The 25,452-nt window shown below is 33.8% G+C and overlaps 2 protein-coding genes across 14 annotated transcripts in view; one reads left to right on the top strand and one right to left on the bottom strand.

Moving 5' to 3' along the window:
- LOC116426101 (Kinesin heavy chain 73) overlaps nt 1–25,452 on the bottom strand; it is a 208,315-nt gene that overhangs the window by 54,053 nt on the left and 128,810 nt on the right. For all 13 annotated transcript variants that reach the window (XM_031974591.2, XM_031974592.2, XM_076372624.1 and 10 more), the window contains exon 3: nt 6,874–7,037. In XM_031974591.2, the coding sequence (XP_031830451.1) occupies nt 6,874–7,037 (164 nt within the window). The remainder of the gene's footprint in view (nt 1–6,873; nt 7,038–25,452) is intronic.
- The window catches only part of LOC143175142 (uncharacterized), a 165,524-nt gene that overhangs the window by 71,014 nt on the left and 69,058 nt on the right, over nt 1–25,452 (top strand). The gene's annotated exons all lie outside the window — the stretch shown is intronic.

Genomic DNA, 25,452 nt, shown 5'->3' with positions numbered 1-25,452 from the left:
AAAGTTTAAGTTAACTGATTACCTAATTTTATTCACCACGTCGAGTGTAAAATGAAATAAATCAACATAATGCCAATATGCTGATATGTGACTTTATAGTTACACGAGCCTACAGAGGATTAACTCTTAGAATGAACGTACAGACAAAATATGTAGTGTTTCTGTAGAGACATTTGAAGAAGTCAATTGATCTGCTCGATAGTTTCAGTGTTAATCCATTAAGTCCCAGTGATCTGTTAATAGATCACTCACTCTAAATTGTTATAGACAATTTATTTGTTAATAAATAATGTATCTAACGATTAGGATAAATATGAGTTACTATTTAGAATGAATAAATTGAATCAAACGTTATTTCCAGATGAAACTTGTACTTCATTTAAAGTTTTGAAAATTTACAAAATGATCTATGACTGCATTGCCACGAGAAATTATTTATAAAATTCGAAATAACAAAGTTACAATGTTTGCAACTTGGAATTACAAAATAAATGTTTCCAGAATAATGAAAACTATATGCACTAACATTGAATATAAACAACGTTATGAACAATTAAATTAGGTGATCTATGAATATGTCACTGCTATATATAGTATATTGAATATGTCACATTTTTTTCACTATTTTTCCAAGATAGTATGGACACTCATTTCTCGAAATACAAAATTTCATCTAAAAACTCAAGAAAAAAAATTTCATGGGACTTAATGGGTTAAGATCATCCCCTGTATCTCCAAAGAATTGCGACATGCAGATACTCGCTTTGAATAAAGATGCAACGTGTCGCTCGGTGTCGTGCTCCGCGGCGTTTGGGTCAATGTCTCGTGTAAGATCAACCGTGGACGTTTATCGACGCCGACCTCTCTAATTGCGTTATTTGCGGGCGTTAAACTACAACCGAGCGGGTGATACGCTGCACCTCGAGGGTGGAGAACGATGCTTTCCTCTTATCTGGAGAAATAAATGTCGCCTCGAATGGCCGGCAACGGTAGATAGCCTTCGCAGAGCGACGATTCTTCTAATTGTTTCGTTTCTGAACTCGTGATAAAGTCTGATGACTGTACAGGGTGACTTAAAAGTAAAGTACGATGTTACGGCCAGCCGGTTTGGGGTCTGGAAAGTGTTTGGGGATTGCTTTCTTTAATTGAAATGGAGATTGGATTCTGTTAAGGCCACTTATAGCCTTACCGTTTCGTCCGGGCCCTTGAACGACCGTAGTTTTAGTTTTGTGTACGCTTTTTATCTTTCTAAGACTTAGCTGTACATTTGTTAGTTTTTTCGTAGCAATAAGAGCCTTCGTCCCGTCGCAAGTTGCAGTCGTCCTTACGGTATTACGAGAAGGGACCGTGGCAGCCATAAATCCCTGAACCCATAAGGCCCGCTATTCTTACTGTACATTTTCGCTGTCTATTGTTCACATCTGGCGTCCAGTTACCAGCATTTTTGACTCTCTAGCCCGTTTAGCATGTGTGTTTAAGGGCCTAAGCGTTTCTCGCTTTTTTACCTGCCACGGTCGACGACTGCAAACGCGACGAATTAGTTATTAACATTAGCAACTTGGAGACCCAAGAAGGGAGGGGACTGTCTCTCCCTTCCACAAACTTCTAGAATTAAAGGGCCAACCAGAACGACTTCACCCCCGCGAAGACGACTTGCGGAGGTGTCGTCGAAGACGTTTCTGGGAGGCCCAGTCAGTTGAGAAACAAGTTTCGACAAGTATCAGCTCAAATTGTACATAGCACAGAGTACGGAGTAGGAAGTACGGACTACAAAGCACAAATTAACAATTTCGATCAAGCACATAGCATTTTAGTCAAAGTCCACTTCACCTCCTACTCATTTCCAAGTTTTGTTCCCGATTAACATCGGGTGGTCCTTCGAACCGTACAAGTTTATTAGTCGGTACACCACGTGCAAAATTCAACAAAACTCGATCACCATTCCGGTAACCACGAGTACTTAACAGATTCATTCGTAATGAATACTATCAAAAATTGCATTTTGGATATTTTAAGTGTCCTTTTTAATCCTTTGCACTCGGAAGCTTTTCAATGGAAATATTCAACACTTTCTGACTTGATATAGGCGATATTATTTCGAACTAATTTAACGATAATTCATAGATAAATTAAACAACAAAGGTTTTGTTTAAATATTTCATGTAGCAATGCAAAGTTTGATTTGAAATATTAAATATTCAACTTCATAGTTTTGTTGCATCAAGTGGTGACTGAGAGTCACCTCTCGAGTGCAGAGGGTTAATTGAGTTTATCCTATAGAATTTTGAAATTTTTAATTTTGCGTAAATGCATAACAATCTGTAGTCTAGTAGTAAAATATAGGTATACAATGTTTTTCACAGAATTAGTAATGGTTGTTTCTTTGAAGTAATTAAGAATAAAGGAAAAGATACGTTTTCATGCATCTTTATGAATAGATGAATTTGTTTTTATGGATTATTACTTTATTATTTTATACTGTGATAATCAAATGGCCTATGCAAAATGTACATAGTTTAATTCAATCATTGATTCGATTTGATTCAAAGCTATAGTCGTTGCAATTGCGCGAGGCACATTGATTATGAAAATTTCATGAATTTACTATACTCTCTGTCATCTATGCTCTCTGAAGACTATAGGTAAAATGATCATCTATAATTTCTTGATTGCGACGATAGGTATTACCTCGTTTTTGATCAACGAGTGGATTTCATAGATATATTATGTGACTCGTAAAGAAACAGACACGTCTGACAAGTACATGTGGAGTATAAATTATTAGCACTGATGACGATAGAAGATCGTTTAAATCTGCATCAAGGTTCTAGAGACTCTACATAGAATTCCCCCACAATTTCTCAATTTTAACAATTACTACTGCTTTTTAATCTTCTTCAACAAATAAATTTCACAAATCTACAGGGTGATTTACAAAGAAACAAACACACTTCTGACAAATCTAAAGCCTAAATTCCAAGCATCGATATCAATAAAAGATACATAAAAGTAGATCAAAGGTCTAGATATTATAACCAATGGTATTCTCCACAACGTCTTGATCACCAACACACAATTAACACTCTTGTCAAAGTTCCTAACAAGCTTCCCTATTCTTAACATTAAAACTACCGAGCAGTTACACTGAGCCTTTGAAATTTCTCTTTAGAAACTCCAAGAATGCATCTTTTGAGGCTTCAATTAATTCACACGTCAATTTACGTGGTAGAGAATTAATTTCTTTAATAATTTCTTAAAGAAACATTTATTATCTTTTTAATAATTGCAAAAAGAAGACATCAGGGATGAGTCATTTCTATCTATCTGATTATTTTACTGTTAAAACACAAATTGAAACAAATATATCATCTTCGGATATATTTAATACAAAATAAGTTCCAGATTCATCACGAATGTTTTTTTTGTAATTGCTCACATTTTGTCGGTTAAAGTAAGCTAATAAAAGATATGAATATTCGTAGCATTGCAGGAACTTCGCCACCGCGTTACCTATTATTTAGTGTTGACCGTAAGCTGGCATTGTTCTTTCCCGAGGCACAATTAACCCTTAACCTTTCCACTTCCGCACCCCGGTGTCTCGCGACGGAGTCTTTAAATTACAGGCCACGGCATTATAATAAATTCCAGTTATCACGGCCTACAGCGTTATTATTCTTCGCTCCTAATTGACGTCGTTATTTTCTCCGCCCTTAACTCTTATATCTCGGTGTGCCGCCGGTTAACCCCTAACTGATGTCGCTTCCTTTGGTCCACGGAAGAACTCCGTGTCCCTTTGCAATAAGTAAGCGGGACGCTGTGTATTGTGATTCGCGGACTGCGGACTTTTCCGCACTTATGGAACGCAAAAGTATGTTTAACCCTTTCGCGACGGCGCACCCGTACCATTCTTCGCTACTTTTCGCAACAGTGCGAATGACCATACTTTGCCACTTTTCGCGACGGCGCGACTGACTATACTTTGTCGTCGTTCGCGAAAGCGCGAGTGAACCATACTTCGCCACCAATGTATTTATAGCTTTATTTTGAGTTCGCTATTGAAATAAAATAATAATATAAAAAAACCAATAAGTGACTGCCGTATCTAGACGGCGTCAGCCGCTGTGATGCACCAAGTGACTGCCGTATATACACGGTACCCGTCGCGAAAGGGTTAACACGTTGAATGGTCATGCGGGTCACCGGTGACCCCCGCCCAAATTCAGTCACTGTAATTCTCTCAATTAAACGATAATTGTATAAAAACATTCCTATATTGTAAATAACGCTACCTAATGCGGTGACATTCAGCAAAACAATCCTGCGATAATAAAACGCAATTCAATGAAATCATTTAATATTGTACTTTTTTCATTTCGCATATTTTGCATCTTAAAATCGTGCGGCATTCAATGTGTTAACCCTCTGTAGACCCATGTAATATTGAAGTCACATATCGGTATATTGGCATGTTGTTGATTTATTTCATTCTGCACACAAAGTGGTGAATAAAATTAAGTTAACTTAAACTTTTATACGTTCAGGCGTGAAAGTTTAACGTCATTATAACTTGAAAGTTATAAAATATATTCGTTTGATGAAATTATTGAAAGTATTGAATACATTGTTAATTCGTATTCATATGTGGATATTTATTAATTTTGTACTGCATAGATTTTGTTCTAATCGTGAACAAAAATTCGGTTCATAGAGGGTTAACGCTTTGCATTGCAGAGTATAGTTGGTTCGATTGGATTTTTTATTGAAGTTTTGGATTGAAAATAAAATGTAGTTTATATGTAATGAAAAATAGTTATTTTAGTGAAATTATAAAGTTTGATATTTATTGTAATATGAATCTCTGTACAATGCATCGATATGGGGAATATTAAAGAGTTTTGATTGAAAATAACTACTTTACATTAAATCTAAACTACATTTTATTTTAATTTTAGTGAAATTATAAAGTTTGATATTTAATATGAATCTCTGTATAATGCATCGATATGAGGAATATTGAAATACATTAGCATTGTTCCTTAATATGTCATTTCTTCTAAGTTAGTTTCAAGGAATACTGCTTACATTTTCAGCAATAAAATTTTTAAGTGGAAAGGGTTAAGAAAAAGTAATAAACCAACATTCAAACGACTTTTTACTATTTAATCTATTTTTATCCTCATCGTTAACCTACCAAACCCATTAGCATAAAAAATAAAATATTTTCTTCAAGTTTACCATTCTTCGGTACAATTGATTTCTACATAAAAGTTCATTGCCCAATAATTAATATTAAAGTCAATATTTCCTCAATTCCTATACAATGTATCTTCATCTCGCTCCAAAATGAAGAACATTTCAACCGAATAAATATTCAAATGCAAACGGTTAATCTTTCCTTCATAACTCTTTCCTTCGGACTCTCTAAAACAGTCCGTACTATTTAATTAAATTACGACTGCATGTATTGATTAACAGTTACAAACGGTAGAAGCAAATTCAATGTTCCTCAGTTACGAAGAAAAAAAGAGACTCGCATAATTTTTCTCCATTTACAATCATTAGATAGTTGAACGGAAGACTGAAAATTATTTGAAAAAAGTGAGAATTCCTTCTGAATTCGATAAGCAGGAGATAATCCCGCTGCCGCGCGGTAATGATAATCTCCGGATGCGGAACGGCGGCTTAAAAACCGCACAATGCCGGCGACGAAGCGACAAATCCGTAATCCGAGACGGCCGATACAATGCAAATGAAATGAGACGCTGATCAAAGCACATTGGAAGCGTTCCGCGCGAAGGGAGTTTAATCAGCTGCGAATTACGCGGGCGTGGCAACCCGGAAGGTCGCTGCATCAAGGCCGAAATGTCGGGTCCTGTGGAAATTTCTGTTCGCGATGTAAATGAATATACATTGGTAAATTACGTCCGCATTGGTGTAGATTCGCGCATTTATAGTCATCATTTATATCGATAATATTATCGTTCATATTCATAAGACGATATTCATAAAGAGAAGCCCATAGCTATAACTTGTCAAAAACAACATCTAAAGAAAGATTCATTTATTTTAGATCAATTATTATTAAAATAGTGTGGATACATTGAAAAGGTCTTTAATTTTGTTGATTTTGAAATGTAAATTTTCTAATATTTAAACTGTTCAATCACAATGCACACAAGGATCCAATGGATTCTTATATATTATAGAATATAATTCAAGAATCCAAATTATCTAGTTCCAGTTTATTAAAAATTGAATATAGATCACGTTAAAATCGAACCTCTGTTAACACTAAAACTACCAAACGGGTCAAAATGACCTATTCCAGATTCTTTTAGCAATTATTGAAAAGATAACAGATGTCTCTCTGAGAAATTATTAAAGAAATTAGTTTAGCAATGCGCAGACTGAATCGTAAATCAATTAAAGTTTCAATAGATGCATTCTTAGACTTTTTATAAACGAATTACAAAATGGCAATTTAACTGCTCGGTAGTTTTAGTGTTAATCAAGGTCTTACAGTACTCCTGAATCCAGTATTAACCCTTTGCACTCGAGAATTGTTTCGCTGGATATATTCTTCATTTTCTAATGAAATATCAATGGTGGCTTTTGTAACTAACATTAATATAAATAATATAGAAACCAAGGGATGGAATTATTCTATTTTAACGTTTCATGGATAATTACGTTAAACGAACTTTAACAACGTACATCAAACTTTGTGATTTTGCTGTATTGAATCAAATGACGACTGTGAATCGCCTCTCGAGTGCAGGGGGTTAACATAGTCTCTGGCAATTCTCGTTCGCATAAATTAGTATTAATCGTGGGATGACCCAATACACAGAAGAAAAGAACAATTGGACTCACCGGTTTGTCCATAAGCGAAAATGCAGGCGTTGTAACCCTGGAACGCATTGTCCAAAATGTCGCGGCCGAGAGCGTCGAACACCACCTCTTGACTCGCGAAATTCTCCGCGCTCGGGTCCAAGGAGTGAAAACAATGGTCGAACGCGAATGTTTTTGGTTTGCTCCTGCAACAGGTAAATTCGTCGACTCGATTAATGCAATGGAAACATTAAGGCATACACTGGGGGTGACAATACAACGCATAGGAAGTTTCATTACAAGCGGACTGCGGAATTTCATTGAAATCTATATTTTTACAATGAAAATTCGAAGAAATTTCAATGGAATTAAATTCCGTTCCATTCGTGGATGGTTTCAATGAACTGAAAATAAAACGAAACTTCGTGAAGTTTGCAACGCTTCGCATTTTGTAATTATTTGAACATTTGCGGAGGTCGCAGGCGCATAAAATTTCGCAGTCTAATTACACGCGTGTAACGACGTAATATTAGCATGTTGTAGTGGAACGAGGTACTAGAATAATTTCGTCACGACTTCCTCCCACGTGATCTTGTTCATGATACTGCTTGGCATTTTTTTAATTAACATTTTTACTCTGATGTCGTGTACAGTAATAACGTAAGTAAATTAAAATATATCACTGATTTTCCTTTAAGAATCATATTTTAGAATTTGTATTTCTTAGAAGAATATTTCTTCAAAACTGTAATGGGAAAATACTAAATTTGATTCAAATTGAAAATAGAAAGTTTCCCGTTTCCTATATCATACAGTAGAAACTTAGATAAATTAAAATATTGATACGTTTGGTTTATAATTCATTTTTTATAATTAAATGGCACAGCACACTGCAAGATAATGTTATTCTAAGAAATAACAGCATGTCATCTTCACCTTTATTTCGTACATTGTTAATTATGTGTATCATTAATAATTACAAAAATTGAAGATAAATAATACGACAAAATCATAGTACAATTAAGAATGAAATGATACAATTCACAAAGAAAACACACTAATACACAGAAAGAAGATACAATAACGTGAACATCAAAGAGCAATCGATAGTTGTCTACAACTTTATTTCCGTAATTATCTCTGTCTTTCAGTAATGCGTATTAATTGAGAAATACCATTTCCTCGGCGTTCTAGTGCACTATGATCCCAAGAGCTCCTTCGAGGAACAATAACGTTGTACGAATAATTACGAATGCTTCTTAACGTCGATCGACGGGCGCCTGGGGTTTCGATAATGAAAAAATCGCTAGCATCGACGTATAGAGGGTTGCAAATCAACCCTTACGCCGCTAAAAGCATTCTAGATATTAAATCCAGCAGTTTCGTCTCGTGGGAAAACGAGACCGTACGGGGGTGGGTTTATGAAACGTGTCGCTAAGAAATTAATGGCAGCCCCGTTCGCGCTCACAATGAAACGGAATTAATTCTGTCTTGGAAATCCTCTGGCAAGACCGTCTTTATGACACGAAAAAAGTTCACAATGTAAAATTAACGATCTAGTAATTAAACCACACAGACGAATTGCAAATTAAAAATTCATCGTGACCTCTTTAGACGCGAGAAGAATATTTTCGATGGTTTCCTTAATTTTTTGGTGACCTACAATTTGGGATTATTTCGAATGATTACTTATGGTAGTAATATTTCTGTTACTCTAAAAATCTATTTGAAATTTAATATAAAATTAGGGAAACATGATGATAAATTCCTTTATTTGATTTTTATAATTTGATTTGATTTACGTATAATTTATTTTATTTCTGTTAAATAAACATGTTAGAAATTACGTAAAGGTTTTGGCGTGAGTTAATCTGAAATTAATATATATCGAAGAAGTTTGTTAAGATTGTATCATCGTGAATCGCCGCGTATAATAGGCTCATTTATTTTAATTCAAGGGAGGAAGTAGATTTTGATTATGAAATTCAGAAGCGTTTCGCATGCTGGATCGTTACGTTTTAGGAAAGAATAATCTGCGAATGCAAATGTATGTAAATTATTCGTAAAATTCTGGGGGAAGCGTTTACAATGTGTTTCCTTGTCCCGCCCCGTGAAAAGAGCAAAGTTTCCACATTAATCTCCATAAAATCCTGCATATTTCATCTTTCGATCGCGAGAGAGTACATTCCGCGAATACGGCCGTGTACGAACCGTTGAAACATTTATGAATCAACCTGTACAACGTGTTTCCTTACTTCATCCCGCAAAAAGGCGAAGTTTCACCATTAATCTCTATAACATCTTGCATATTTCATCTTTCGATCACGCGGAAGGAATATCCCGCGAGCTCGGACGGGCATAAATCATTCAAATATTTATGAATCGTCCTGTACAACGGCGTTTCTTATTCTAACCCGGAAAAGGTACAGATTTGTCATCAAACGCGTGACGTTCTCCATATTTCATCTTTCCATCTGGCGAACGAATATTTTTAAATGCGCGTGAATTACTTCGAAATTGATGAATCAATCTGTAAACTGTACTTTTTTTCCGCTTGTTTCTGTTAGCGAATCATTTCGGCGAAGTTTCCTCGTTAACCTTTGAACTATTCGCAATGTTTGATCTTTTTTGCCGGCGAAAAAGTGCCGCGGTGCCCGAAATTCCTATTAAATTCCGTAAATGGGAGCACGAAAGGGTGAGGCAACATTATTTTCACGTTTGCGCGGGGAATTATCGAGCAACCCCGGTTCCAACGCGGCGGAAATGCGTATACTCAGGCTCAAAAGTCACGGGACACTCGGGAAATTTCGTGAGTATTGAGGGAAACAGTTGAACTCGTTGAAATGTTTCAAGAAATCAGCTGTTTTTAATATTTTATAGAATTTACTTTGTTTTCGTATCATACAGAATTTCTCTTTGTTTTAATGATTTACAGAATTTAATTTGTTTTCATATCATACAGAATTTTTAATAACATTCGTATATAATACTTTATTTCATCTACGATATATCTTTTAATGCTTTAAATACTGTTTTCATTAATTTTCACATCTTAACCATTATTTCATCGAGTTGAAAAAATTAGTACCACTTTGATTTAACCTTTTGTAATCCGAATTCTTTTTTCTTATTTCCAATAGTCCGTTCCCAAATAATTTTCGACTTTTAACAATTCATTATGTACCTAAGAACTTTGTCTCAGTTTAACCCTTTGCACTCCAAACATTTTCAATTCTTTACTAGTTCATTTCTACAACGAAACTTTGAAGAATCTATAGATTTTATTTCGAAAAAGAAAAATCACAAGTATTCACGGATTCTTTTAATTTCTTTTGTCAGTTTTCTTTATTCGAGTAAGAGAAAAAAGAAGTAATTTTCCATTTGATATTAATCATATAAGCAGACATTTTATAATTAATAATATTAATTCATAATTAATCTATAGCAGAGTCAACGATGTGCAAAGGGTTAATAAAGTTATAAGCAAGATGAAGTATAATATAATCTGAAAAACAATGAAAGACCTTTATCGATTGCTTTGAATATAAATTAATTAATTAGCGTGCAGAAATAATTAAAATAATTATAATTCTTACATTTAAAAACTATGTCGAGCCACTCTCGACGTTGGACCGTAAAGGATTAAAATAACGCGTATACTCGTCAAACACAGTTAACTAGTTAACACATTAACCAACGAACGATTTTTGTTCCATTGAAATTTTTCCCAAATAAGGAATATTCAATAGGAATAGCATAATGCAAGTTTTGTCTTTATCGTTACTCTAATTTTAATACAATGTAAACGTGTCTTAATAAATAAATGAACATTCAGAAACATTTTTAATTATTCCTATTTTAGTCAGTCTTTTTATTATTTCATTGTTAGAAAATATTGCATTAAATAAATGTTCTAATTATAATTATCTAGCATATTAATCGAGTTGCTGTAGAATTACTCGTTTTATAGTTCCACTAAGAATTACTAAATATTCAGCGTTTGCTATTGATTATATAGTTTGTATTGTATCCATAACTGGTTAACACGTTGACTGTCACGGTGGTCACCGATGACCGGAGCTTCTAAAGTGCTGAAGAACAATTACAATAAAAAACTTGATCTTAAGTAAAAATATTCAGTAACATAAGTAGCTAGGTTATAGTGTAATATTACCACTGTGATACTAAACCATTAATAATTATTTTCAATATCATTTGTCTTTGTTATTAAAGAATAAGTATTACTATTCAAAGCGCTAGAAATTCTCGTGGTAGTTAACGTATTAACACTAGGTTTACGGGCATTTATTGTACACTTCATTATTCCTAAAAGAATTGATGCTCGTTTATTTAGATTGTGGAAACTGGATATTTGATAGTAGGTAATTGGGGTACATGTCAGTGTGATCGCATCAATCAAAATCGGCGTAAAAATTTACAAAATAATATTTCTAAAATCCAATATGCGTCAATTTGACGCGTTCCGTAAACCTAGTGTTCACATTCAAGTATCCCAACTTTCGTACACAAGATAATCTGATTCGTTTCTGTCTACCCTATACAACGAAGGATCTCCGCGAATGGATGAGTATCCTAGAAATTTTTGAGCGGGAGTGTATATCCCGGTTCCCAGGGAATGAAAGTGATTTCCTCTTGTCCTGGATATCCGAGCGCGACCCTGTCTCAAACGTCAAAAGATCCGAAGTCGTTGGATACGGCTCGGCCCGTTATACGCATCGGCCCACGTTATTGATTTCCCGTCGTATTTTCTCTCCGAGTAATCAGTTTCCATCGGTTTTCCGGGCCGGTGCAAAAGAATGAAAAAGAAGGGGTGGAACGGAACTGGAACGTTTAGCTCGCGGTGACGCCGACGAGCGGCGAGCCATTGCGACTTCGAATCTGAACGCGAGATCGCTGGATTTCGTGGAACACGTGTTGGAAACTCGCCTTTTTTCAGTGAGTAATGCCTAAAGTTGGGGGATCGCTTGATGCCTGGACCGGGGGATGTACACTGATGACTGATCGATCAGCTTTTGTCTGTTCTCATTTGATTTTTGACGCTCGCTTGCTATTTGTTAACACGTTGAATGCCATGGGGGTCACCGATGACATCAACTAAATCGAATTACTATAATTCATTCGATTAACCGATGATTATTTGAAAACTTTTCTATGCTATAAGTAATACAACATAATGCACTGACATTCAACAATTCAAACCTGTAATAATAATAAAGTAAATCAATGGCGTAAGTTGATGTTACATTATTTTCATTTTCTATATTTGTCTTGGCAAAATCGTGCGGCAATCAACGTGTTAACTCCTTGCCTTACAAGAACGTGTAAGACCCGTGGTGAACAATTTAAAGAGGGTCTAACAGGCACAAACCTTACTCAATTCTTTTGAATTAAAATGAAATATTATTCTTCTGTTATTAATTATTATATTGTAGAGCAAACGTAGATATAGAAAACCCATAGAATGGTCCTCTTTTTCTAATAAATTATTACAAAAATTTATTATCTGACAAAGTTGTATATATTATTATCTGACAAAGTTGCATCTATCACGGGTGAAAAATAAATCATAGGGCAAGAGGTTGATTAACCGTTTTATTTTCGTTTTTGTTCTTAACTTTGAGTGATTTCCACATTAATTATTACCAAAAACCCCAACATTTCTACAATAATAAAAGAAGATGTTTCGATACGATTACTCGCACTAGACACTGGATGGAGACAGTTTCTTTGGAAGCTAGTAGACCCGAGATGCGATACATCGTCAGGATAAACGAGAAAGACGTGCAACGGAATCGATGCGCTACGCCGGAAAGTTCATAAAACCCTGTCCGAGAAAAAAAGCGCCGATTCGACTACCCAGTGGACCTGGTCCAGGCCGATAAAACTTTTTCGATCGCGTCGGACGTGCCAAGAGACGTCTCCTCGAGTTTGCCAGGATTACCAGGCGAGGGTAGCCGAGGGTGGGCCAAAAGTTTCGACTGCACGGCACCCTGGCTGCGTTCTAACCCCTTTAACGCTAACCGTGCTAACATTTTTCCTATCGTCACTGGTCAAGTAACTGGCCATGGAATAAAGGCAAAAGAGTTAGACGACATATTTCTTTTAGTGGAAACAGAAACAGAAGGAAAGACAACAATTGGGGAATTGGTTAACACGTTGAATGCCGTGGGGGTCACCGGTGACCCCCAAACAAATTGAATTACCAGAGTTCGCTCAATGATATGATGATCATTTAAAAGCATTTCTATATTGTAAATAGTGCTATTTAACTCGGTGACATCCAGCTATATGAACGTGCGACAATAATACAATTCAATCAAGTGCCTTAATATTACACTTTTTCCGTTTTGTGTATTTTGCTCTATGAAGTCGCGCGGCATATAACGTGTTAAAATTAGGCTCTCGTGAGGTTATCAATCTATACCCGTGGTTTCTAACATGAGAGGCGCCGAAATTTTTAATAGAAAATTAATGTTCATACCATAATATCTACAAATAAATAAACTTCATACCGTAACGTAACAGTACATGTTCAAAGAAGTAATGTTTATATATTACTAGTTTATCTATATTATTATATCTATTAAAAGATAGGAAGATGCGGAAAAAAAGTTTTTTTTATTATTTAAAGACGTAAATATAGGCCCTCCATATTTGTCTATCAATGGAAAGAATACGATGGAGGTTTATGCGTTGATTCATGTTTTAAAATGTATTACATACAAGTTTATTATTAAATCGGTTTTATTATCTTCATTATCGTTATGTTAAAATTGTCAAACTAAATTTGTCTCTTTTTCCGATAAATTATTAATGACGAAATAGTCGTATTGTTCAGAGTTGAGGAAGAAATCACGGGGCAAGGGGTTAACTCTTAAATGCATGGTTCTTTAATAAGTTTGTGTACAAAATAATAACCCTGAAGATCGGCTAGCTTTGTTCCATTCATTCACATAATTTGATTATAAGAATACATTTTTGTACAAGTTTTTAAGAATTTTTTGCTGATTGTATTATCATTCACATTTTCGTAACAAAGCTTCTGAGGAAAATATTCCTTCAATATTATTTAAAGTCGTAATACTATTTAAAGCAATATTTATTTAATATTAATTAAGTAATATTATTATTTAATATAATAATATTATCAATATTATTTAAAGTATTTAAATATTGACTACGAGAACTTAAAGGGTTTGAGAGTTTCGAACGTATTAGAAATAATTACTAACCTCAATGACTAACACTATTGTCAATATTTCTAAAGCAACTGTAATTTTGTTCGAAACATAATAAGGTTCCAAATATAATAAGGTAAACAATAGATATAAATTCGATACAACAGTACCATTCATATATTCCAAAAATCCCAACGATTATCGTTGCCAACAATAATTCATTAAATCGAAAACACAGCGTGCCCATAAAACTAAAATGAATCATGAACGGTATCAATAAAACTCCCCTCTGAAGCTCGCTAAAAATTCAACGACAGAAGTATATCGAGAAACCATTGCGTTGAATAAAATGGACACGAAACTTTTGTTGGTTCTCGGTAATAGAATACAAGTATCGATCTCCGGTATCTGCGAAAATATATGAGCTATTATAGGATTAATGCAGCCGGAAAATATTTGTAAAGATCTGTACATTGTTCGATGCGCGTAATCGCTTTAAAAACACGAGCGACTAAAATATTTTCTCCGGTAAAACGTTATCCCCGATACTCCTTTTGTTTTTATTCTAATTGCAAAGCCCCGAATCGGATGTCGGAATCGATTCCAATCACAGAGGAAGAATATCGGGAACAATGGAAACGTTCTTCACCAGATCTCGAAAGTGAAATATTTCCGATCTCGAGGATAACTCGAAGGAAACTCGAAATCACGGGCAACTTTCTTCGTTCGGCACTCGAGTACACTTTATGATCTGCGCCAGAGGATAAAATAAACGATGGCGACGTCGGTCGAATTGACTCTACAAACTCGCGCCGTTTTTATCGCCGTTTCATGGAAAAATTATGGGGGAACACGTTAACACGGAGAATCTTTCTCCCCGAAACTTGCGTAAAAATGTAGTTCCACGAATGAATGTAAAGAATCCATTAAACTTTAATTTTATGCGATGTCCCGTTCTGCGCGACGAAATTTTTGCTTTCCAAATTTTTATCGTTTCGACTTTACTGATACAAGGCTGGGGGGGGGGATACTGAATTTAAAGGACTTTGTTTGAAACAACGCGTGTTTAAAGATATGAATCATTAGGGTGTTTTAAAAGTGATCAAGTTTATATATTTATTACAGTAAGCAATAGTTTTCTCTTATTATATAGATATAAATTTTGAATAAATAAATTTCACTTGTTGCGAGAATCTATCAAAATTGAAGTATTTTGTTTAATAGAACAATGGCAATCGCAATAATCATTGCAATCTGTATACAAAATAAAGTTTCCCAGTTGAGATTTACAAAGATTACTGAAAAGTTATAAATGATTTTCCGAGATTTTTATAAATAAATATTTATTTTAGGTAAACTCAAACGAGAATATCAGCTGATTCAGATATCATAAATTATATAAGAAAATATGAAACAATCAATTTTACTGATCGATAGTTCTATCGTTAATAACAGGCAAAAAAATATCTGGAGACCAGCTTGCATTTTCTGTAAATATAAATTTGCAATATATAACTTACACTCTACGAGAATAAAATTGAAATAATTCATTTAATAAATCAAATTAAAAAGTAAAGTCTCATTATAGTGAGCGCAGTTTTAACACTAGACCTATCAGACGCCAAATATCGAAAGTTTTTTTTTTACAATAATTGTAAACATTTGACACAACAGAATTATAAAGTTTGATATTTAATGCAAAGTTTCGCGTAATGCACCAATATCTGAAATATCAGAAATAAAACAGCTTAGTCCCTTTATTTATACGTGATTTTTTGTTAAACTGACTTCAAACAATGTTATCTGCATTTCATAAACATTTACAGTGTAAAGAGATAAAATACAAAGTCAATATCTCAACAAATGTATCGTTGTATAATTTATATAAAATACAATTCTACGATCCTACTTAACACTAGAACCAAGAATTTAATACGATTGATATGTAATCCCCATAAAACTTGTAACAACAAATGATTTCAGTTTCAAACATTTGTTACAGAATACAAATAAAACTGTTTTCAATATTATTTCGAATATCCCAATGCTTTTAGCACTAAACGTACCGGTCAAACGACCGGTTTCAAAATTTGATTCAAAATTTTGTATCTTCCTTCAACCACTGAACTTTCTATCAATTCTTACATTGCCCTGATTAATTAGTTTATCAATTTTTATCCTTACTCTTGTTTAATTCGTTTACCTTTATTTTATAATTATTCAGCTAATTACATTGGGAATAGTTAACACATTGCGTACCGGCTAATTTTCAGAAAACTGAATTGCGCTGATAACAATTTCCAGTGAGATCAACTTATATCGCTATACATACAAAGACTCAGATATCATATTGTTATGTAATATATTTTATATTGATAACTAATTCGAATCAAATGTAATATTCTTCTAAATGCTATGGTAATTAAGAAAATTCTATAGCTAAGTGTCTTTATATAAAAACGAGATTTCTCGTTACCAGTGCGCAATGTGTTAACCCTTTGCACTCAAAAGCTTTTCACTAGAAACATTCGACATTCCAATAAGACATAGACGACACTATTTAACGAACTAATGAGAAAACGTAGGCAAATTAACACTCAGCCAACCAGAATGGGGAGATCTCCCACTTTTCCTTTAGCAACGCATTGCCTTTTACTTTGTTAATTTTTTCTTCTGTTATTTAGTAAGTCTTGATTTCGAGTTACTTGCAATTTGTCAAATAACCTTCTTGCTTTTATAAAACGAAGTTCTCGATAAAATCCGTTAAATAAGTACAATTGAAGATAACGAAAAAGGTTGTAGTCATAGTCCTTTTCAGGCGGTTGGCCAGGTGTTAAGAAACAAAGCTATTTTATCTGAATATTTCACATATTGATGCATTATATAAAAGTTAATATTACGTATAACACTTTGTAATTTTGTTATATCAAACGAAATGGTGACTGAAAGTCACCTCTCGAGTGCAATGTGTTAAATATGAAGGTGGTACGTGTTGTATCGATAATTGCGAAACAAGAAAACCGTAAAACCGGTCGTTGTGACTTGTAGTTCTGGTGTTAAATGAATAGCAGGAAAAAGAGAATACCTGGGGTTCCTAGATTTTGAAGCTCCACGAATTTCGATCGTCGTTCCGGTTGCGTGAGCGACGCAGGGTGGGGGTCGCATGTCGTTCACCCCCGGAAAAAAAGTATCGGGACCACGAGAAAAAATTGGTTGGACGGGCTACGGAGGGTTGTATCACGGAAACACTTGGCACACGCAAATTGGGCCGACCACGGCCGCTGCCACCGTCGACGGGATCCGTTTCCGTGTTTCTAGCACGCTGCGGATCCGCGGACTTGTACGCGAAGGAAACGCAGGCCGCTCGATACTCCGTGTTTTAATCGGGACCGTGCCCCCCTCGGGCTCTTTGGCTCCACGGCTGACCATCGCGTGACCAAACCCCTTTCGAACCGGGAGTCTACAGGGTGTGCCGTGGAAACGGGGGCTTTATTAGGTCGTCATGTGGTTAATGCAATTTTTCTAGTTCCATTTCTAATGGAATGATATTAGGGTAGAGGATTGAATTTATTAGTAGAATCGATGTGTTTAATTATTGCGTGGGGTAATAGGGATCCTTTGGTGATGGATGATGATATGGTTTGGACAAGGTAGAGAAGATTTCGTAGAATATTTTTTTAAGAATATTTGAAGTGTTATTATTTATGGTGATTATTAATCGGAAATAGGGTGTAGGGTGTATATTAGAAATGGAAGTTTTATTAGGTTATTATGTGGTTGATGCAATTTTTCTACTTCCATTTCGAATGGAATGATATTAGGGTAGAGGATTGAAGTTATTAGTAGAATTGATGTGTTTAATTATTGTGTGGAGTAATAGGGATGCTTTGCTGGTGGACGATAGTTTAGGTAAGGTATAAAAAACTTGATAGAATATTTTTTTAAGAATATTTGAAGTGTTGTTATTGATAGTGATTATTAATGGGAAATAATAAAATGGAATGATAATATGGTATAGAATTGGACCTATCATTTGTTAGTAACATTTATGTGTTGTACAATTATTTTATGAATTTACTATTAAGATTCTTTTTCTTTGTGAGTTTTCTCTTAATTATTGTTTGGCTTGGAAACTGGGTGAATTATATTTTTGAGGAACTATACATTTGATAATTATTAGTTAGACTGCTTCATTATGTCGTCATGTTACCAATTTAATGTTCCTAATAAAATGGAATAATATTCTTATTCTTATTCATATACAATACTTCATTCATAATATTCATTTCTGTATCATAAAGTAAACGTGCAATTGAAATTTTACGATCAATTCAATGTGTACATAGCAAAACACCATACACATTAGGATTTATCGCTCGAGTTCCACAATTTTCTGTAAGGCGATTGCTCCAACTATAAATCGTCATGCGTGTAAAGCTGTCGTATCACTCGTATGGTACGAACGTGTTTGACCGCAGTAAGGCACTGTCATAAAATCGTACAGCAGGTTGGTCGTCTGACAAATTAGAATATACCCATATGTTTGCATACTGATCAGTTAAAATGACTTTCCGAGTTTCCGCTGTGAAATAAAAATATTAAACGAACAAGAATACAAAATAACAGCTTGACATTTTTCAAAGAAAATTTACAACTTTTTTCAATTTTACAAATATCATTTTATCCATAATATTATCTTGTTAATTTCAATTTTATATAAGATACACGTTGTCTCTATACTTGTCTCAATTCTAATGTTTTCTATTATTTCAAGACTAACATTATTATTGAAATACACAAATTTACTTACATTTCCTTCAATTTATTAAATTTATTCAAGTAAACAACACGCAAACATCTTGAAGAAATGTTAAATATTTTTTCCCTTGAAATCATTAGAAAAACGTGGAACAGAGAATGTGAAAATTTTCATCTGAATAAATTAATCTCATCATCAGATAAAGGCATCCAGCGGTGGCCATTAAACGGATCACGCAATTTAAAAAATATGGTAGAATAATTACAAAGGAGTATTCTGCATTTAAAATCTCCCCCCACTTCCCTAAATAAATATTAAAAATATTCTTATGGTTCTTTAAATCCTTCAGGAATAATACTTTCTTTTTCTTCCAGTTCTGTGAAAACTCCCTCTTTCTCTTCAAGCTATAAATATTCTAATTGATCATGCATCTTTAAATGAGCAAGATTACAGGCGAGATTAGCAAAACGAACACTGAAGCACACGCAAACCGCATTGTATTTAGAACACAACGATAAAAATCCTGACTAAGAAACAAAAGCAAGAGTACATAAAAATACGAAATAAGAAAAAGAAACACTAAAACAGAGAGAGAAGCAAGAAACTACAGATTCAAATATCATTGCCGTCCACAGTTTACATACATCGACAATTCCCACCTCCAACAAACACCACTGCCATCCAAGTCAAACATTTCCAAAAACCAATTTCTCCATTACTAATATTTAACTTCAGAAAGAAGATACACACCCAAAGCAAACACAAAACCCTCCTACCTTTCGGCTTCTAATGAATTAGACTACCGAACTGCGACGTCCAGAAAAAAAGTTGCCACGAAATGATATCAAACGCAAGGAGTTAATTTAGTAAAGAACGTTATTGCCCAAGGGATCGATCTGTCTGTGACGTTGTTTTCGTAATTTATCAAATTGGTAGCCGTACCATGGTATGAAGTTGTCGTGAGGGAGACTCGCTGCGCACTAGAATGAGACTGTCATCGAATGAGAATGTTAACACGTTGACTGCCACCGATGGTCACTGATGACCGAAGCTTCCAAATTGCTGAAGAACAATTACAATAAAAAACTTGATTTTAAATAAAAATATTTAGTAACATAAGTAGCTAGATTATAGCGTAATATAGCTACTGTGATACTCAACCATTAATAATTATTTTCAATATCATTCGCTTTTGTTATTAAAGAATAAGTATTACTATTCAAAGCGCTAGAAATTCTCGTGGCAGACAACATGTTAATTCTTCGTTTTGCTTTGATTTTTCAAGACTAGGTTTACGAACTTTTATTGTACAGTTTATTCTATTGGTTTTAACGAAGTTGATGTTCGTTCATTTAGATTTTGGAAATTGGAGATTTAACAATTAGACAATTAGAATGCACATTTGAGTTACTGCATCGATTAAAATCGACAGAAACATTTATTAACCCTTTGAGCTCTGTAGGCTCCAGTATTGCTCCAGTTATAATATTAAATATTTTAATGAATAAAAAAAACTACCCTAAAATTATTACATTTTCCACGCATCCAAATTTTGTATTGAGAAGGAAAATAAAAGATCGAAGAAATGTTAAAGCATTTTTCATTTTCACTAGAGATACCATAAAAATTAGTTGCAGTTGCTGACAGATTACAATATCATCGGAGTGCTGAAGGTTAAATAATGTTTGTAGAATTTAATATGCGTCAAATTGACGCGTTTCGTAAACCTAGTGTTAACACGTTGACCGCTACGAAAATTTAGAACGTTTCATATAACATTACTTATAGTATCATAAACGCAAATGGTATTAAAGTTAATTAACAATAATTTGATATCATAGTTCTTAAGTTATTATTATTCAGCTACCTACGTAACTAAATATTTTGATACATCAGTTTTCTTCTTGTAATTGTTTTCAAGTAATTTGGTCGCGCCGATCATTGATGATCTCCGTGGTCAACATGTTAACCCTTTGCATTCCAGAAGTTTTTCACCGGAAATATGCAATATCTTCTAATGAAATATAGACGACATTTTCTTAGATTGAATTAAGAAATCTTACATCCATTGAGAAAGAGAACTATTTTCTTTCAATATTTCGTACATTGATGTATTATACAAAGTTTAATATTAAATATCAAAGTTTACAATTTTGCCGTGTCAAATCATTTGGTAACACAGGGGCGCCTCTAGAGTACAAAGGGTTAAAGTATACCCTAGACGTATTCGTTCTACGTTTGACGAGTACTCATTTTATTATTTGATTCTATTGCGCGAAGAAAGATTTTTCAAACTAAATTCCATAGTTAACAGATTAAGAGAAAAACCGTTGTAATTCAAATTAGTTTCTTTCGTTCATTTAACTTTATATCAATTTCTATGTTGCACAATTAATCAGTTCCTTAATTCTTGCCTTTCCTTTTGTTTCTGTTTTCAATACGAAACATTTATCGTCTAACTTGTTTATCTTTATTTTATAGCCAGTTATTTGGTTACGACAGGAGAAGTGCCAGTTAATCCTTTGCACTCGATTAGTTTCCAATGTTGTTCGGTGTAAACTCGTATTTATTTTGGAAATGAATTAACACGTTCGTTACCAGCACATAGTTCGGTGACGGTCTCCTGAATTATAATATTTTCTTCAATCCCATAAATCTTCTAAACAAAATATTAGAAAAATGAAGCTGAAACGAGTCATTGCGTTCCTAAATATAATGTAGTTTATAATTTCTAATAACAATATCTATAGGATTAATTTCATTTTCATTATGTAAAATATAGGATTACGGTCGTCACAAATATGTGACGCTGGTAGCAAACATGTTAAAGAAATTTATATTTATTTATTTTATTTATCATTATTATAATAAGATTGAATTTTTATAATCTTTCAAAGTATGCTACTTTTCAAGCAATTTCTATCGTTCTATAACAAATTTCTGTCATCTCCAGCATGACACTCCTACGTGCGAAGGGTTAAATGTATATGTGTATTTTAATAAATTAGAAAAGGGTGTAATGCTCTTTATTCCCTCCCACACAGTCAACCCTACCGCGTTTCTTTCGAATTAATTAGTATCGTGGAACCCCTTACGTTAACGGATTCCGTGCCAGACCGTTCTTTGAAGTCTTTTGTTTCTGGAGTATGCCTTACTACGATGGAAATAATGCAAAAATCATAACTATCAAGGAAAGGGTATATAGTTTAAGATGCATAAAACGACAAGGCAATAAATTAATTTTTCTAGGAATTACTTTAACAAACACCTGACTGAACATTACTCTACCGAGCGAGTCGCATCCTCGCATATAATATTTTTTTATGATGTCTATATTAGTTTAAAATAAAACAGTTTAGCTGAGATATATTTAATATTATATTTATGTGACAAGTTTCTATACAATCACGAAGGGATGTTACGGTGAACTTTGTTAAAACATGGTAAACATAAATGTGGTTTATCCACACAACTATCACAGAATGTTGCAACTTTTACAGTACAGTTTCTTGCCGATCTTTTATTTTCCTTTTCAGTGCAAAATTTGGATGTGTGGAACATCTAATAATTGTAGGGTAGTTTCTTTAAGATTCATTAAAATATTTAATATTATAACTAGTGCAATATTGGAGCCTACAGAGTTCAAAGGGTTAAGATGCCCATAATTGACTGCACAATGCATTTTTAAAAAATTCTTCATTTTACAATGACAGTACCCAATGGCTTGAACGGAAAGTTCAGCGTGGGGCGTACGCAGCGATAAGTCCGTGGCGATAACGCGATGACTCACCCGTTGGATTGGTGACCTTACGAAAGGGAACCCTGGTCTTTTATTAACACCCCGTGTACATGGAAACGCAACCCGCCCCCGGTGTACGGACGCGAATCCGGCGGCCTTCGACACGCGAGCCTCTGCGGTGGTCAGACCGTCAGTAGTAAAGGTGTACAGGTGGTCAGACGGTGTAACTGGGTTATAACGGTGCGACGTAATTGCTTGTATTCGGGGCGACGTCTGACGACGAACGATTCCGTGCTCACCGGTGACTCATCGTTCCATTTTACGAGGCACAACGCGAAAGAGACGGGAACTGATTCGTGGCGATTAATACTAGGACTACCGACTGTTTGACCATCTATGGGCCGAATTTTTATTCGTGACAACAAAATCTATGCAGTATAAAGTTAATAAATATCCATATATGAATACGAATTAACAATGTATTCAATAGTTTCAATAATTTCATCAAACGAATATATTTTATAACTTTCAAGTTACAATGACGTTAAACTTTCACGCCTGAGCGTACAAAAGTTGAAGTTAATTGATTATTTTATTCACCACTTCCAGTGTAAAATGAAATAAACCAATAAGATGCCAATATACTGATATGTGACTTCAAAGTTACACGAGCCTATAGAGGCTTAACCTTTTAGGATCGGCACATTTTTCTGGTGACAGTACTAACTAGTCGAAGTAAATATGTATATGGTATTAATGGAAATAAATGTTTTATTTAAAAAAAAAAACATAAGAATAGTTAATTGAATAAAATATAAATAAATAGAAAGGATATAGCTGGCAGTGTACAGCAGGTCTTTTCTCTTCTCAGGTCAACGCAACTCTCTCCAAAAATTCTCGCTATCCGCCCTTGAGAATCATTCTCTCACTCACACTTCTAACAAATTCTCAAACACACACTTGGGAAAACCCACCAACCCTTGGGCCTGGTCTTTATCAATCCCTTTCTCATTTATGGCTTTCAGAATACTCGTTGTCCCATTGTCTTAAAACTACGATACTACATATATATAAGTTTTTAATAAATTATTATTACCTAATTAATTCCTAAATCCTTCTTAAATATATATATATATGTATATATATAAATAAATAAATATTATTATTTATATAAATAATAAATAAATAAATATTTAAAAAAATACAATGAAGAGCAAAAGTGAACACAAATACAACATTTTTACAAAAATGTATTTTTATTTAATGTTTGCATATAGAATAAAAAAACAATACACAGTATTAAGTAGAATATTTCAGCTTTCCAAAAAAGTTTAAGCAATCATGATATTGTTATTATTTTGGTAAATACAAATTGTTTTGGTGTACCACTGGTTTGTACCACAATTCATTTTCAAATAAACATTTCATATTTTTATCATTTAATATTTTGTCCAGAATCCCTTGGCCTTAGCAGTGGCTCGAATGCGTTTAGGCATATAATGAAGTTATATTTTCAAAATTATCTTTCCATAGGTGGTTTATAATAAATATATGGATATTAAAAATTCGTTGAAGCTAATGCGTTTCGTTGAGTACAAATTCTGCAAAGAATAATAAATACAGTACCTGTCGATCGTAAAATCACCTGTACCCAGAAAAAAAGAAGGTAAGGTATTTCATTTTGATTTGTGGGATATTTAATTCGAATTTGTAAGATATTAAATTTTGACTTGCAAGATATTTAATGTCGTCTTGTAGAATGCTCATTGTTCCATTTCTCAAATAAGTAAAATAAGAACCAATAGGAAGGTCTTAAATAAAAATAGGCAACGCATGGTTCGATGAAATTGAATTCAATGAAATGTTGTTGGAAGGAAATTGAAGGTTGAGCGTGTTTTGATATGGAACTGCCAAAGGTTAAGGGGACAGAGAATTGATTTTTCTTTTATTTTTAGGAAGTGTAAATCTTTGAGAAGGTAATGTAGGCTTTTTGTAATAGAATTTGTAATGGCTCGCTGAATAATCGTTCTAAGGAGAGAGGAGCACATGAAAATTTATAGCATCTTTCTCTTGTCTTATAACATCTTTAATGCTATAATTTTATGCGAAAAATTTCATATTTCAATTACCTAAAAACAAACGAAGAAACGACGAAATTTCGATACATTAAAATCACGTGCATTCCGTTTTACTAGCTTTTAATTTCTATTTACAAAAAACTAAGTGAAACAGAATTCAAATTATAATTTTAAAAGAAAAAATCGTAAATAAAATGTAAATACTAAATAAACTATTAAAACCACCCTTATTGGTTAGTAACGCTTTGCAAATTTTATAAAGAAATTTTCCAAACAAATCACCCTGCCATTTCTACAACTCGTGAATTAATTAAAACTACATTTATTACACAATTATATATAAGAACATATTGTAAGTATATATTAAATGATATATCATACAATTAACCTTTGCGTACAAATGTCGACATTCCAACGAATTCAAATCTTCATATTCGCAACACTAAGTTGCAAATGATTACGAATGATTCAATTACTCACACGTTTATTGCACAGTTTTCCTATTGGTCTTAGAAAGCTTGATATGCATTCATTACATTTTACAAATCAGAAGTTTAAAGATACACAACTGAAATACATGTTTATTAGCACATCACTAAAAATTACCATGAACATTCACTAAATAATGTTTATACAATTCAATACGCTTCAAACTGACGTATTCCGTAAACCTGTAACCCCTTGGCGTACTATTTACTTTCGCTGCTAAGCACATGTAACATTTTACTATCAACAATTTGAAAGAAATGCAACAAAATTGTCCATTGTACTTATAAACCGTAATAAACCATAATAAACCATTATTAACTCTTTACGGACGAATGTCGATATTTTACCGAGATCAAA

This window comes from Nomia melanderi, chromosome 12 (assembly GCF_051020985.1).
Source record: "Nomia melanderi isolate GNS246 chromosome 12, iyNomMela1, whole genome shotgun sequence".
NCBI lineage: Eukaryota > Metazoa > Arthropoda > Insecta > Hymenoptera > Halictidae > Nomia > Nomia melanderi.
This window is presented reverse-complemented; position numbering and strand designations above follow the sequence as displayed.